General features: G+C 31.1%; 2 protein-coding genes across 3 annotated transcripts; one reads left to right on the top strand and one right to left on the bottom strand.

Moving 5' to 3' along the window:
- Nucleotides 1-374: 374 nt before the first annotated feature.
- Nucleotides 375-4,289, bottom strand: LOC105641755 (hypothetical protein). 2 transcript variants are annotated; one of them, XM_020682362.3, is made up of 5 exons: nt 4,041-4,289; nt 1,997-2,167; nt 1,313-1,630; nt 1,172-1,244; nt 375-1,102 (listed from the first exon to the last, which is right to left on the bottom strand). In XM_020682362.3, exons 3-5 carry the CDS (start codon nt 1,466-1,468, stop codon nt 615-617), a joined length of 717 nt encoding a protein of 238 aa, XP_020538021.2. In that variant the 5' UTR covers nt 1,469-1,630; nt 1,997-2,167; nt 4,041-4,289; the 3' UTR covers nt 375-614. The 2 variants fall into 2 exon arrangements, with proteins under 2 accessions (XP_020538021.2, XP_012081739.2); XM_012226349.4 differs by having other exon boundaries at nt 1,313-1,659.
- A 6,793-nt stretch (nt 4,290-11,082) lies between these two features.
- On the top strand, nt 11,083-15,200 carry LOC105641753 (auxin transporter-like protein 2). Its single transcript, XM_012226348.3, has 8 exons — nt 11,083-11,423; nt 11,517-11,702; nt 11,821-11,933; nt 12,077-12,260; nt 12,523-12,620; nt 13,276-13,483; nt 13,587-13,844; nt 14,643-15,200. Exons 1-8 carry the CDS (start codon nt 11,262-11,264, stop codon nt 14,907-14,909), a joined length of 1,476 nt encoding a protein of 491 aa, XP_012081738.1. The 5' UTR covers nt 11,083-11,261; the 3' UTR covers nt 14,910-15,200.
- Nucleotides 15,201-15,595: the final 395 nt, after the last annotated feature.

Genomic DNA, 15,595 nt, shown 5'->3' on the forward strand with positions numbered 1-15,595 from the left:
ACGGGGAAAAGCAATTGGGCAATGCCTTTTACTCACAGTTCCTTTCTAGTAATATTTGAATAGCTATCAGAAAATTAAAGTAAAATTAAAATGTTCATGTTGAAACTGAAGTGTACTCCTGTGCAGTGTGCACAAGCGTAGCTAGCCACAATGAAGAGAGGAGTAGGCAATAATTTTATGTGCAAGTCCTGCCTCAAGCTTTAACCATTTGCCTTTTTGATTTTCTTGATAAAAAGCATTCTAGATTATAGTAGGCAAAGATCAAAGTACAAAGCCTCCGAAATAAAAGGAGGAGGGACATGACCCCACTCCTTATAGCCAAACATTGCCAGACATAGAACAGACATTAATCGCTAGCAAATGGTGGTCAAAACTTTCCTAGGCAATGGTGTATTTAATACATGAAGAAATCAATGACATAGTACAATTACAGTCAATACAATACTGATGTATGTGTATATGCCAAGTTCCTAAGATTAGCAGACATGGTAATTTATACAGTCACTACGCTTGCCATAGAGACCTCAGCCATATCAGACGCCGAGGCCCTTTTGATCGTCATGAATGCAATTGCATTCTTATCATCTTTGAGAACATGGTAATTTATACAGTCACTACGCTTGCCATAGAGACCTCAGCCATATCAGACGCCGAGGCCCTTTGATCGTCATGAATGCAATTGCATTCTTATCATCTTTGAGAACATTAACAGCCTTAGTAAATTCAGTGTCATTCAATTCTTGTAATTTCTGCAACTCCTCTAGGCACTTTTGATACATAGTTTTCTCATTCAACACATTCCTTTGCACTGCTCTCAATGTGGCTGCTGAGAACATCTCATATAAAGCGTTCTCTAATGTCTCTCCAACATTATCACATCCTCGTTTCTTCCGACCTGATGCTGACGCCACGCCAGGTTTGCGCTTCCTTGGTTGTGTGTCATTTATGCGAATAATTGAATCAGAATCAAGAGTACATTCAACTACTTGTGTAGCTAAGTTATTAGGCTCAAAGGATCTCACTGTTTCTGTATTGCTGTTTCCTTCTTCAGTTTCAACAAGTAATCCCCCCGGAACCAGAAATTTCCCTGTGACTCTTTCTCCTGTGCCAGGCCAGTCACTAAATACCAGAACAGCTTTAAAACACTAGTAACAAAGAACATGGGATTTACCTTCAAATATGATGGACATCTGATTATACAGAGGAAAGCTCTTTCTCCGAAAAGGTCTTGCTTCACTTCGTACCTACAAATAGAAACAGTATGTCGTAAGCTTCTTTCAGTGCATCAAAATGTAATCTATAAGTTACTTACAGAAATGTAGCCATCCCAAACTTTATCATCAGCCACAACCATTTGACGTGTTTCATCCCATCCAAATCCAGTATGACCAAGCAGCGTTTTAACAACACCATAATCTTTTTTCATCACATTGTAACGGTTTTTAATCTGGCTTTCTTCCAAATTCATGCCAAACTTCTTGTTAAAATCACGAGTGACGGATCTAATCACTTCATTTTTAAATTCATTATAGGCAGTCCTTCCGCAATTATGTTGCTCAATAAAAAGCTCGACCAGATAAGCATCACGTGTTGGCGTCCATTCTGCCTTGGGTCTTCCTAAGACTCCATCCTGTGCACCAGACATCCTGTATCAATTTGCTGACGACAAAAAGGAAAACAGAATGAAAACCATATAAGAGTAGAAAAAATCAAAAAATCAAGTAAAGTGTTGTTGTCTTTTATGCAATATTTAGATTTTCATGTCCACTTTGAAACATATGTGAGGAGACATGAGGAACACACTAACGAGCAAAACAGAATGATTCCCCTCTACAGTCAGAAATGTATGTGATTATTCCGTTAATGCAAAATATTAGTTACTTCGATTTTTTGTTTTGATTTTAAAGACCACATCAGATGATTCATTCTGTTCATCTATATAGCAGTATCTGTTGTTTTAAATCTGAAGAGTGCATGAAATGAATTACCATCATACCAGTATCAATGATTGCTCAGTCAATGAAAACAGTTCATTTGACCCAATCCCTGTATGCAGAACAAGTTTGGTGAGAGCCGGATCTCTTGTTACATGGCAAATTCAATCCTTATCCAAAAATATCTTCTTTCCTTCCTTGTATTTGTTTCAATTGCTCTTTGTAACCTGAAACTGCGGTGAAATTTATTGTCAGTGCTGAACCTGAGACCAAAACTTCTTCGGACCCCAAATGCAGTTGCAAGTAGATCAAACAACAGATAATCCGACAAAGGTAGGTCCAGCAAACAATGCTTCACATATAGCTCAAAACAGGTGATTATTTCACTCCTGTAACTATCAAGGAGATGTTTCAACATCCTCATAAACTTTAATTAGCTAACCTCTTGAGCTAAACCATTAGCATATGTATTGCTATAAGAGTTACCAGCACACTAATAAACGTAACATTAGTCAGTTTGAAAAAGCGAAAAGAAAAATGAAAAGGTTGAGCCGATCATAATGTTAGCATAAAAAATTGATTCCTTCAAATCTTACCTAAAAGAACAAGAAGGATTTACATTAAGAGTGTTTGGAGACCCCAAACACAGCCTTACATCACCCATTCAAATCTATGACTAGAAGCAAATTCACATCAATTACTTTACCTAAGTGCATTTCTTATTTCCGAAAAAGACAAAATGCTTAATAGCCTGAGTTTAATTGAAAATACCAACGAAATAGGTCATTGAAGCACCCATTCAACTTGTTTTTGGTTTAAATTATCCAAGCATCAATTCTACTTTAAATTGATCATCAAATTATCATATAATATGACCAGTTTCATTATATATGACAAGTTCTCAAAACTTGATCCAATATAGTAGTTTGCTTTTGGTAAACACCAATTTTAACAGCAATCAAGGTTGTTAAGCTTGCATTCTTGCATTTTAATCAAGAATCAGAAAGGGGTTTTCAAATTCAAATTGTAAAATTGTAGAATATAACAAATCATGTAAGTAGTCCTTAAAAATTATATTTGTGTGTTTTTAATACAATCTTAAGTGTAAAATTCAAATTATTTTATTTTAAAGTTAATACTTCTTTAATTTTGAATGTTTAAAAATGATAATAAAGCAAAAGTAATATTCTAACAATGAATTACACAACATATTTATATATATAGCAAAACATAAATAACAATTACTATACTACTGCCTATATTCCATAATACTTCTCACATTTGGAATTTCACGCTCCTTAAGAAAGCCATTAAATTTATCTTAGTTACAATAAATTATTGAGTAAATTGACTATATTACCCTTAATTTAATACTAATTCTAAGAAAACCATTAAATTGAAATAATAATTATTAGTCATATACAAAGGGTAAACATGAAAAAAAAAATTTATTACTTTTTGAAACCACAATTGTGACAAGTATTTTTGAACAAATCATTTACTCAAATGTGACGGTATTATGGAACGAAGGCATTATTTAATTACTAATTAAGTAAATATTTTTTAAAGAGTATAATTAACCAAATTTTAATTTCAAAAACTTTAACAACATTTAATGGTTTTTTCAAATAAAAAAAGTAATAAATTTTATAATACATTAAAGAACAATATCATAAAGCATAAACATTAAAAATATATAAATTCAAAATTGCAAGATTTTTATCATAAACTCGTATAATCTTAACCATTCTACTGCTAAAAACGAGATTCTAATCTGATTTTAATTAATTCAGAATTTATGTATTGTTTTTTATTCGTTTGTGTGTTTATAACTTGTAAAACCGTAAAATCAGACATAAGGGGCAACTCGCCAGAGTAATGACTGTGATTAAAAACAAGCATTTCGTAGCCAATTAGTTCAATCACTAGCATATGGAAGAGTTAAAGATAATACACTACACGAACTCAGTTTCCTTTGTGATTTCCATCACTTCCACGCATTTTCTCAGTAACCAAACAAAACATAACATTGATTTTCCTTTTCGTGAGAGTAGAACCTAACTTTAAGATGCGCAAACATTAAAGAGAAAGATCCGTAAACAGTACCTGGAATGTCGGGAACAACACCAGTGATCGTAGCTCCGACGACCGGCAAATGGTGTAACGGTTATGTAAGCGCCTGATTTGGTTTAAGTGGGCAGTTTAAAGGCTAAGATTATGGGAAAGTAAGAAAAGAAAAGAAATTATATATTGCCACGTCAGACAATCTTCTAGATTATTTATGTCTGCATGTTTCGGATTTTTGCTGGCGTTTCTATTTTTGGGCTTGTAATGGGCCACTAAACCCTTCAACCGACATTCCTAGCCATTTGAATTTCTTTAGATCCTCTATATGCCCATTCCTTTAGATCCTTTAAAGTGATTTCAGGTGATTAATGTTTTCATTTTTAGTTTCCATAATGATTGAGGTTTCTTTTGCAATTGCTTTATTTATTTGAATAATTTTCAAAATAAAATCTTTATAAAAAAATTATAGAAACGACCATTCAACTGAAATTCTCTCAACAGTGACGACTCTAAATTTCAAATCAATGACCTTATAGATAAGATTTGCACAAAAAAAATATAGCTCACTTCTATTGGTTCAATTGCCGATTACTCGATTATGGTGAGATTTGATGCAAAACAAATTTATATTTGAATAATTATAATATTCAAAGTTGTAGTCAAAACTAGAATTAAAAAATCTACTAAGGTAGTATTATCATACCAAATGCTTCAAAATTGTCAGCAATACGATGCATAAGGAATGATTATGGTGCTTAAAATATTGCTTTGCAACTTAAATTTGAATTGTATTAAGCAAAATTTCTAAGTAAGCTTTTGAAGCACAAAGCATAGGTTATAATTAATTGGACAATTCTAAGAAAGAAAGAGAGGAATATAGAGTCATATCAAATGGCAAGAAATACAAATAAGACACAAAGTCACAAACACAATGGAATGCTTTCTTGTGCTTTGGACCAAATGCAGCTTTAGTGGAAATTGACAAATGGACTTTGCATTTAGGATTCTTTGATTCTGAAATTTGCTTCCAATGTGGAGGCCATAAAGGGAAGTTAGTATTATTATGTTTGTTGATAAATGGGTTCAAATCAATATAGGCAGCCAATGCTCTAGTATTGGGGTTGACCACAATTGAATCAATAGTTATATAGCACACACAATTGACCAAAATGACCCCACATTTTGTAATTGCTTCCTAAGTCAATGCAGGTTTCCAATCCCATGCTCCCTTTTTTAGTACCAAAAAAGCAAATGTGTTTTTTCTCTTTTGATGAAAAAAAAATAAAATCCAACAAAAATTCTTCCATTATTGAAAGGCTAAAGTTTGATACAGTAGGGGACCCTTAAATCATTTGCTAAACATCAATATATGTTAAAAATCTCCTAAGCAAGCTTCACTACATTTTGTAAATATATATTCTTTTCATTAATGCCCAAGCATGAAATGATTTAGTGATTCCCTTGAATGGAAAATCAACTTGACTCTAATTTATCCGAGCGTGATCAACATATTTGAATAGCAGTACGACAGAAGCTATAATTATTAAAAAAAATTATTTCAAAATAACAATGGATAAAATTAAAAAAAAATATTGAAAATTGTAAAATTACTACACCTGATTAAAAAAGAAAAAAAAAGATACATATTAAGTAGTTATATGATTATCCTTTGTAGTTATATACATATATGATGCAAAAGATTGGAATGATAGCTATAGATGATTATTGTTCATCATAAGTTACTTTAGCATGATCTATCACAGTTGTGATTCATTCACCTTTTAGCAGGCATGGCGTGCTAAATCCTTTTACATGCTAATTTTTTATGGTTAGTTAGCTTGTCTTGGTGTTCATTAATTATAATAATTATAAGCAATATTTCATTCCCATAAATAATTAAAGAGAAAAAACCACCATAAAAAAAAAAAAAAAATTCAATCATCTGCTTGTTGTCTAATTTCTAATGGTGCTCCCCATTAATGTTAGTGACTCATAAACATATTTAGGTCAAAGACAAAGATGTCACAATAAGCATGCCCTGTCCATATTCATCAATGTAAGTTTCCCATTATAAGAGATCATAACCCTCTCTATCTATTTGTTTTTGAGAGCCCACTAGAAGCTTAACAAAATAATTATTTCACATGATTTTTTTTTTTTTTTTTTTTTTGTGGGTGTGTGTGATTTGGTAGGTTCCACAAATTTTCAATGCTTTAAATGATCAAAGCATATCAATTATTTATCCATGCACAAGCACACAAAAACAAAGTGAGACTTACATCTGAGAGTATGATTTTTGATTTGGAAAACCTTGTGTATTGTCGAATGCAATGTAAAAAAATGAATTAATTGTTTTTTTTTTTTTCTTATTTCTGTTTGATCAGTTCTCATTTATATTCAGTTATTTTATACAAAATTAAACATATATTTCGAGGAGATATCCAATTAAGTAATTCATGTTAGGATTAACTATGTCGTAAAAATTTTCAACTAGAAAGTAACTTATTGAATAAAAATATTTTGGCAGATTTTTTTTTATTTGATAAACAAGTTTTCATTATTTATAAATTAAGGGTTATTTAAATATTTAGAGTAGTATAACTAAGAGTGGGCAGTCTGAGAAAAAAAAGTTCTTGAATTTTAAAAATTGAGTTCGAACTCAGCTCAGTTTGCTTATTTATATCATAAATTAAGCTTGTGCTTAGCTCAGATTTGCTCATTTATGTTACAGACGGCTTAAGATTAAGCTTCGTATAGTTCACCATCAATGTGACTCATTTATAGCCCCATAAATTGAGAGGAGAGAACAAGGTTTTCTTTAGCTTAACTTTTAGCTTACATATATATATGATTCGCAGATTAGTGTGTGATGATTTTTCTTATATAAAAAGATCATTCTTGACTTATGGGTGGATCCTATGTATATATATATAATCCAAGACTAACATGTGCCTTAGTAATTATTTGTGGAGTCTTTAAGCAAACTTGTAACCAAAGATTGACCAACTACATAGGTTGTAGGTTAAAGAATTGCCAATTAGAACAGAGTGAAAAAAAAGGTAAGCTGGTAAATATAATTAGCCTTGGAAATAACTCCAAAATGTACAGTACTGATGTTAAGGACATAAGAAGTAGTAATTAATAATTAGAACCCTCAATTCCAACACCAGTTCACTGGCAGTTAAAATACAGTTACTGCTTTGTTTCAGTAAGTGGTATATTAATTACCCTTTTCAAATCAACCATCAAAATTAATACTTTCTATACATATATTTTGATGAAAGACAAGTACTTAAAGCTTAAGCTATATATATGAAACAAGACAGCAATATATAAATATATTGGTGTTCTGGCTGTAGTCAAAGGAGACACAAGTTACAGTGAATGTTTCTGGTCCCTGCTATCACTAGAAACTACCAAAGCATGACTTAACCAGAAGTGGGTATGGTGACCAACAAGACTTATGAATATGTTTCACTGCTCTAAAACAAAGTTTTCTTTTCTTTTTTTAACATTTGGTTGTGTCATGCCTTTTCTTTAATAATATCATTAGGGTTTCCTTTTCTATTTTGTACAAAGACAAGATCATTATGCTTTTTAATCATGAGAGAAAAGATAACCAATAACATAATCCTCTTATAGGTCACTTGTTTCAAATTCAAAAAGATTAGGGTATAGGCAAGAAAATTCAAGGTAGGTATAGAGAATGGAAAATGATTAATGTATTCTTGAGGTTTTGAGCTTTTAAAACCTAATTTTGAATTAATATTTTATATTTCTTTTGTAGTTGATCTTCACAACTATTGATTCCTTTGATTCTTCTACTCTGCTTTATAGCATCACTTTTACTTGTTACAGAAAGCACTGTGGAAAAGTTCATACTGTTCTATTGATCAATTTTTGTTCCTCTCTTTCACTTTTTCTTACCCATTGCTCCATAAATTTCAAACTAAAAGGCCTTCCTCCAAAAAGTAAGGGGGGGAATTTCTACTTTGAAACCAAATTTTTTGTAAGAATTTCCTTCAAATTGATTTTATTTTGCCTAATTTTATGTTTGAAAATTGAGAAATTTACAAAATTTAATTCATTTAATATTAAAAATTTATTATAAACGTAAACCACAAATCATTTTAAATTTAATTTTCAGCGAGAAACCAATTCAATAAAATGCATTATATTATAATACTATAATCAAAGAATCATTCAACTTAAATTTCATTCTTTGATTCTTATAAATTTGAGAAAGAGATATAAATTAATTTATTTGTAAATATATCATCATAAAATCACATAATAAAGCCCATATAGATTTTTTAGGGAAATATTAAATAAAATAATAAAAGGAGATGCCTTTTTTGAAGGGCTAGGTTCCCATATGGTCCATATATTTTTGTCTTATATAGGTGAAATTGTGCAGATATTATAATTATAAATGTAACATGTGTAAGGAATTTTGGAATGAGGAGAGGAGAGGAGATAGGATTCTCGAGTTTAGAAAGGGCTTTGGCCATGTGATAAAAGCAGCTTTCTTCTTCTTATAAAGCGACCACGCCCGTTTGGCTGCAATCATGTGGTCTATTTTCTTATTATTTCTTTCTTTTTTGGTCTTCCATGTACCTTGTGTTTCTACATATCATTGTCTTTTAATTTAATTTAATTAATTCAATTTTTTCTTTTAATTTCTACTCATCTCATGCTTTAATTATTAGAGCAACGCATTAATTGATAAATAAATGCTCTCTCCGTTCTATTTTAATAGCAATAAATAAATATTTTATCTTATTTCTTTTTAAGTGTTTATTTTGGATTTTGAGGATGTATTAATTTTTTTTTCAATTTTATCCATATTTATTAGGTGTTCTGTAGCAAAATTAATAGAGAGTTTTTAAGTTTAAGAAGGACAATTCAGATATTCTATCATATATTTTTAGAAAATTGTGTTCTAATCATTTTTTATTTTTTGTAAAAAGATCAAATGTTGCTATTAAGGTGGAACGAATGGAGTAATAAAAATATCTAAAAAATGAAAATTAACTACCCATTCTTCTTCTCTATCCCCTTGGGATTGAGTTTAAATTTTTTAAATATTTTTGTTAATCTAGAAATATTTTCAAAGTAGAAAACTTAACATCTTGTTACTTTTTTATATATATAAAAAAAGAGGTAAATTGATATTCTTAAAATCAATGTTTATGTCTTCAACTAATAAAATCTACTTTGAATGAGTTGTTTATTAATATCACATTTTAATGGCTTTTAAAAACATATGTTTGGTTTAGCAATTACAATTAATAATAGGTAAGAAATAATTAGTAATAATCAAATTTTTTATTGTTTTTAATTATGATTTTATGAATCATAAATCAGTAAATTTAGATATTTTTTCAACCATTGATGTTTAAGTGTTTGAGAAATGACCATTAACTTCGTTAATGCTTAGCTCAAAATGAATATAATATAGGGAAATACATGTCTAAACGCCAAACTCCAACCAGAATTATCATTAACTCTTGCCTTACATAAAAAGCAGAGACCCACTAGCTATATACAAGGTATGCTTTGTTTTACGTATTTATTGAAAAAATAAATAAATAACTGTTTTAGTGGCTTAAATAATCTTCATTTCTCTTGTGTAATGCACATATTCCCCCAGTCTCAAAATATAAGTCGTTTAAGATTTTTTATAAAAATTAAAAAAGTAATTAATTCGCCTAGATTATAATAAAATCAAGAGTAATTTGACCAAATTATCATTTATTCTTTATATTTTGAAACAAAATAATCACTTAAAAATATTTATATTTTGAGATAGAGAGAGTAGTTTTTAGCGCATATTGATTAATTCTCGAAGTTTATTTCTGTTAAATTAGTTTTCGATAAAAAAATGTCATTTTTACCTTTAATAATAGTAAAAAAAAACAATGGCATATATTAAATTATTTAGTCTTTTATACAAAAAGTATTATTCTAAATATGAAGTACCAAATATAGTGGCATATAAGGCAAATGATCTCTTAGCTAAGTGACAAGGGTGATACTTGTGGGTTAAGAATATTTAGGTCTAACCTGAAAATCGAACAAAATAGACACATTTTAATTTGGTTCGATCAACTTTTTGAAAACTTATTTATCGTTTGGCTTGACTAGCGATAACAGTTTAGTTTTCAATTTCAGTTCGGTTTTATATATAACTAATTTTTTATGGCAAAATACACGATTTGGTTCAAAATAATAGAACTAAAGTAAAACTGATTTGGTTTGATCCAATTTCAATTTCGATTATCATGGTAATGCATTTAGTCTACTTACTCTCAAATGATGTCTTGAGATAAAAGACCTCAAATTCTATGTTCACTGCGTTAATAATCAATTATTTCTTACCCGCTAAGGCATTTACTACGGTTAGGAATGAAGCATTACAATTATTTTAAGTAATTCGTCTCGTTATCCATTAAAAAAAATATGAAAATTATAAATGAATTTGCAACCGTATAAATAATAAAATTATTATCCGAAACAGATATGAATAAAATATTGATATATGTTTTTGGATATCTACTACTATCTATTTATTATATTAAATAAATTTGGTAGTAAATACCCATGAACATCCAATTTATTATTAGTAAAAAATATATTTTAAATAAGTTCATAGTTAAATAGTTTAACATTTAACTCGGGTCAATTCATGTATATAAGTGCATTAAGATTTTACCACTAGATTAAGCTTGAATTCTCCAAGTTTTTTATTAATTTGATGAAATTAAAAAAATTATTCTGATTATATAGCTCATAATGCTATTCTACTGCATTGAGCTTCCAAATATATAAAAAAAATAAAAATTAATTAATAACAAGAATAATAATAAGCTCGGGAAGCGGGGCGACCCGCTCGTGCGGACTAACCAATCACGCTCTCTAAAATAATAACACTTGTAATTAAAAAAAGAATAATAATGTACTAAACAACAAGAATTTTAATTACAAACAAGGGGTTCAACAACCATGATATTTCCTAAAGAACCACAACAACTTTAGTTTCTTTATTATTAAGCTCCAAAAAGCGGATTTAACTCGCTTCCCAAAACCGCTTATGTGAAATCCCTTTCAACCACAGCCTTTCTCACTCTTCTAGTTCTAGATCTCCCTCCCTCCTGTCTTATATATATACCTCTCTACCTATTTCCTTCTCTTCACTTCAATTTCCAATCTCAAAAACCCTTTTCTTTATACTGCAACTCCATAAGAAACAGAGCAAAGATGGCAGCTGCAGCTGATAAGGTAGTGGAGACGGTCATTGTAGGGAATTATGTAGAGATGGAAACTGAAGGGAAACCTAAAAACATGAAATCAAGATTATCTAACTTCTTATGGCATGGCGGTTCGGTTTATGATGCTTGGTTTAGTTGTGCTTCGAATCAGGTTTTTACAGTTCTAAATTATTAGTATAAAAAAAAAATCACTGTACTGTACGGAATTTAATTACTAAAAATGGGTTGGTTTCGTTATTTTCAGGTGGCTCAAGTATTGCTTACATTGCCATACTCATTTTCTCAGCTAGGAATGTTATCTGGAATATTATTTCAGCTATTCTATGGGCTACTGGGTAGCTGGACAGCTTATCTTATTAGCGTTCTTTATGTAGAATACAGAACCAGAAAAGAAAGAGAGAAAGTTGATTTTAGAAACCATGTCATCCAGGTTTTCAGCTTACTTTTCTTTTCTTTTCTTTGTTAGTACAAAGGAACAGAAAAACACTACACTCTCTCTTTACTTCATATCCTAACATGGGTTATTTTTATTTTATTTTATGAAATAGTGGTTTGAAGTTCTTGATGGGCTACTTGGAAAATATTGGAGAAATGTGGGTTTGGCATTTAATTGCACATTTCTTTTGTTTGGATCTGTCATTCAACTCATAGCTTGTGCAAGGTTTGTTCATAGTGATCCTTTTAATTTTTCTTGTTCTTGACTCTTGTTTTAACTTGTTCATCATCAATTCAAATTATATACATGTAAAAGAAAAGGGATCTTGTTTTAAATTTATTTAACGGCTAATTTGTTTGTATTTGCAGTAACATATATTACATAAATGACAATCTGGACAAGAGGACATGGACATATATATTTGGAGCTTGTTGTGCCACCACAGTTTTTATTCCTTCATTTCATAATTACAGAATCTGGTCATTTCTTGGCCTTCTCATGACCACTTACACAGCTTGGTATCTTACCATTGCTTCTCTCCTCCATGGCCAGGTTAGTATACTACTATATATACTATAATAGAATCCATGTTACGACAATCTTGTCCTGTTTCTTGTCAAGAATGAGAATCTCAAAGACACAACTTGTATTTTTATATATATTGAAAATTTTTAAAAGAAAATCCTGAAACAGGGTTAGTCTCGTACTCCAAAAGGGTATAAGAATACTCGCGTGAAAAAAAAAAATTAAATCGATTTATGTTGATTAAGGTGTAATTAGTAAAGGATTATAACGTGTTTGGTGATGAATGTAGGTAGAAGGGGTGAAGCATTCGGGTCCAACAAAGATGGTGCTATACTTCACTGGGGCCACAAACATTCTCTACACATTTGGGGGACATGCCGTTACTGTGTAAGACCAAAAGCTTGGATTTATATATTTATTCGTGTCTTTTACGTTGTTTACAAATCTATCCTTATGTTTCCTTTCAACTGTTAAAAAATGGTCTGTTTTAAACTTTGGTCGTAGAATAGATGGGTACAACAGAATAAAAAAAACATACATATAAAGACAAGACTGTAATTTTTGAAAATGACTAAACCTTTTGGTATGCGTATTCAAAAAAGAAAATTAAATAAAGAAATAAATAAAAGGAGAAAATGACTAAACATTCATTAGGGTTAAATATGTACTGACCACGTGACTTTAATTTAATAATTATTATTACTATTTTCTTCAATTATCTTTAATTTAAAACATATGATATTTTGATTTTTTTTTTTAATTTCCTAAATTGACCTTTCTTAGGCGTGGGAGGCAAAAAAAGTCTTGGTTTCCTTGGGAACCCTACCTTCCTTTTCAATGTAGAAAGCCAATCATCTTTCCATTTATTTTTTTTGCTTTTATGATGAGAACAGACCGATTAGGGGTCCAGTGATTCTAAAAAGTAAAATAAACAAAAAAAAAAAAAATTATTACAGGGAAATAAAATTAGATTAGGTTTGGTGAGTCGTCCGGTGGCCCATTTTGGTTCGATTATTCATAAATTAATTAAAATTTTTTACAGAGAAATCATGCACGCAATGTGGAAGCCTCAGAAGTTCAAGGCCATTTACTTACTGGCTACCGTTTATGTGCTGACCCTGACGCTTCCCTCAGCAGCAGCAGTATATTGGGCATTTGGAGACATGCTTCTTAATCACTCCAATGCCTTTTCTCTCCTCCCAAGATCGCCCTTCAGAAACATGGCTGTTATTTTAATGCTCATCCACCAGGCATGCACCCTTCCTCATCATATACTTACTTCCCTTAATTACGGAGTATAATTAGCTATAATTGGTATGATTATAATAATAATTTAGTGTTTAATGGGTGCAGTTTATAACATTTGGGTTTGCATGCACTCCATTATACTTTGTGTGGGAGAAAGCAATAGGGATGCATGAATGCAAGAGCTTATGCAAAAGGGCAGCCGCTAGATTGCCTGTGGTAGTTCCTATCTGGTTCTTAGCCATCATCTTCCCATTCTTTGGACCCATCAATTCCACCGTTGGATCACTCCTTGTTAGCTTCACTGTCTACATCATTCCTGCCTTGGCTTACATCTTTACATTCAGATCAGCGGCCGCTAGAGAGGTACACTCTACTCTTTCCCGCATCGTAACAAAACTTAATTACATTTACTAAATTAAATTTTAAAAAAAAAAGAGAAATTCCACGTGGAATATCTGAGCAACCTGCTTGTGTCAGACACATAATGCATGTCAAAGTTTGACTGAACAGAAGCAGAAGAATTAAAATTCATTAATTAGCTTAATAAAGAAATGTGTAAACAAGAAGAAATGTACATGGATGCAGGTTCATAGCGTGTGGTCACAGTATAGCAGACCAGTACCTTACCTTTTTCCTTGTTTAAATTTATAATAATGGGTTAAGCTCGAGTTTATATGAGATTGAATTATTATAAATCAGCCTGAGTCAAGTGAGTTCTATTAAATTCGTGGTCGACTCAATAAAAATATATCGAGCTTCGTTCAAATTTAAAAAATCAAGTTCCAACTTGACTCGCCACGGCTTAACTCAAAAGTGGGTTTTAAGATTTAAAATCAGTCTGATAAATTATTTTTTTGTATAAATAGGAAAAGGTCTCTAATAAGTGGGTCTTAAATTGGTAATAATTAATTATTTAAATAGTTAAAAAAACAACAGAAAAAAGGCACAAGATTCTTGCTGCAACATTAATTCAGAGCATCTGGTCGTACCTTATTCCCCATATCGGAAATGTACTTTATTACACATTGTCTCACTTTTCTTGATATGACGGATCCTACTGTGCTTTGGGGTGTGAGCCCCACTAAGTTTTTATTCCAACCGTGAGATATGCCACGCGGATGATGTTCTGACTTTTTTTTGTGATGAACGGTTGTGATGCAGAATGCAGTGGAGCAGCCACCCAAGTACATGGGAAGATGGGTAGGGACATACATGATAAATGTATTTGTAGTGATCTGGGTTTTCATTGTTGGGTTTGGATTTGGTGGATGGGCGAGCTTGACAAATTTCATACACCAAATTGATACATTTGGTTTATTTACTAAATGTTACCAATGTCCACCACCAACATTGCAACCACTTCTAAATGCCACCGCCGCTGCTCCTCCTCTCCACCACCCAAATAACAACCACACTCACCACCTTTGATTTTGTGCCCACACCATAAGATTGCTAACGTACGAAGTTTCTAGCCCTTCATCTTGATCTTGATCATGATCATCATGCCACTTCGGTTGGACCATAGACAGAGAAGGTTAAAAGAATTCCTAGATTTGTCTTTGGCTAGTGATAATAGTATCATGTACCCTCCAATACAAATATATATTCTACCTTTCTTTTTATTGTCTTTCTGTGTCTTGTATTAAGCTTAGAAAGTTGTATGAATTTCATTAAACCAAAAAGAAAAAAGAATTAATGTATGGAATATTTTAATTTTAATTTTAGACTTTCTTATATCAAAAACGCCTATTGCTTATATATATATACCTACCGATATCAAAAAGTTCATGGATTTTGATTACGTAGAGCTCCAGTATTGCATAGGTGCAACTATTCCGGCATGACAATTTTCATATTTAGGACTCGCAAACTCGGGACTTTTGTTAAAGTAAGAGTTTCAACCACTTCATCCCGACCAATATTGATAAAAATGACTATTAAGGAATAGATCATATTAACATAATATAAATTTATTAATTATTAGTCTGTGATCGAGTATTAATTTATCTCATTAAGAGCCTAAGATTAGTAAGCAAAACACGAGATGAAGTTTTGAATACTTCAATTTATACATGAAGTTACTAATGCTAAAAGGAAGTCACACATAGACGTAA

This window comes from Jatropha curcas, chromosome 1 (genome assembly GCF_041381405.1).
Source record: "Jatropha curcas cultivar XTBG-Jc1 chromosome 1, XTBG_Jcur_1.0, whole genome shotgun sequence".
Taxonomy (NCBI): Eukaryota; Viridiplantae; Streptophyta; class Magnoliopsida; order Malpighiales; family Euphorbiaceae; genus Jatropha; species Jatropha curcas.

Bases quoted from the DNA above. Each gene is read 5' to 3' on its own strand.
- LOC105641755 (XM_012226349.4), bottom strand. From the start codon at position 1,645: ATGTCTGGTGCACAGGATGGAGTCTTAGGAAGACCCAAGGCAGAATGG. The intron at 1,245-1,312 runs GTAAGTAACTTA...TTCTATTTGTAG, and splicing joins TTTGGGATGGCTACATTTCT to GTACGAAGTGAAGCAAGACC. The intron at 1,103-1,171 runs GTAAATCCCATG...GGCCTGGCACAG, and splicing joins GATGTCCATCATATTTGAAG to GAGAAAGAGTCACAGGGAAA.
- LOC105641753 (XM_012226348.3), top strand. From the start codon at position 11,262: ATGGCAGCTGCAGCTGATAAGGTAGTGGAGACGGTCATTGTAGGGAAT. The intron at 11,703-11,820 runs GTTTTCAGCTTA...TTTATGAAATAG, and splicing joins TTAGAAACCATGTCATCCAG to TGGTTTGAAGTTCTTGATGG. The intron at 12,621-13,275 runs GTAAGACCAAAA...AATTTTTTACAG, and splicing joins GGGGGACATGCCGTTACTGT to AGAAATCATGCACGCAATGT.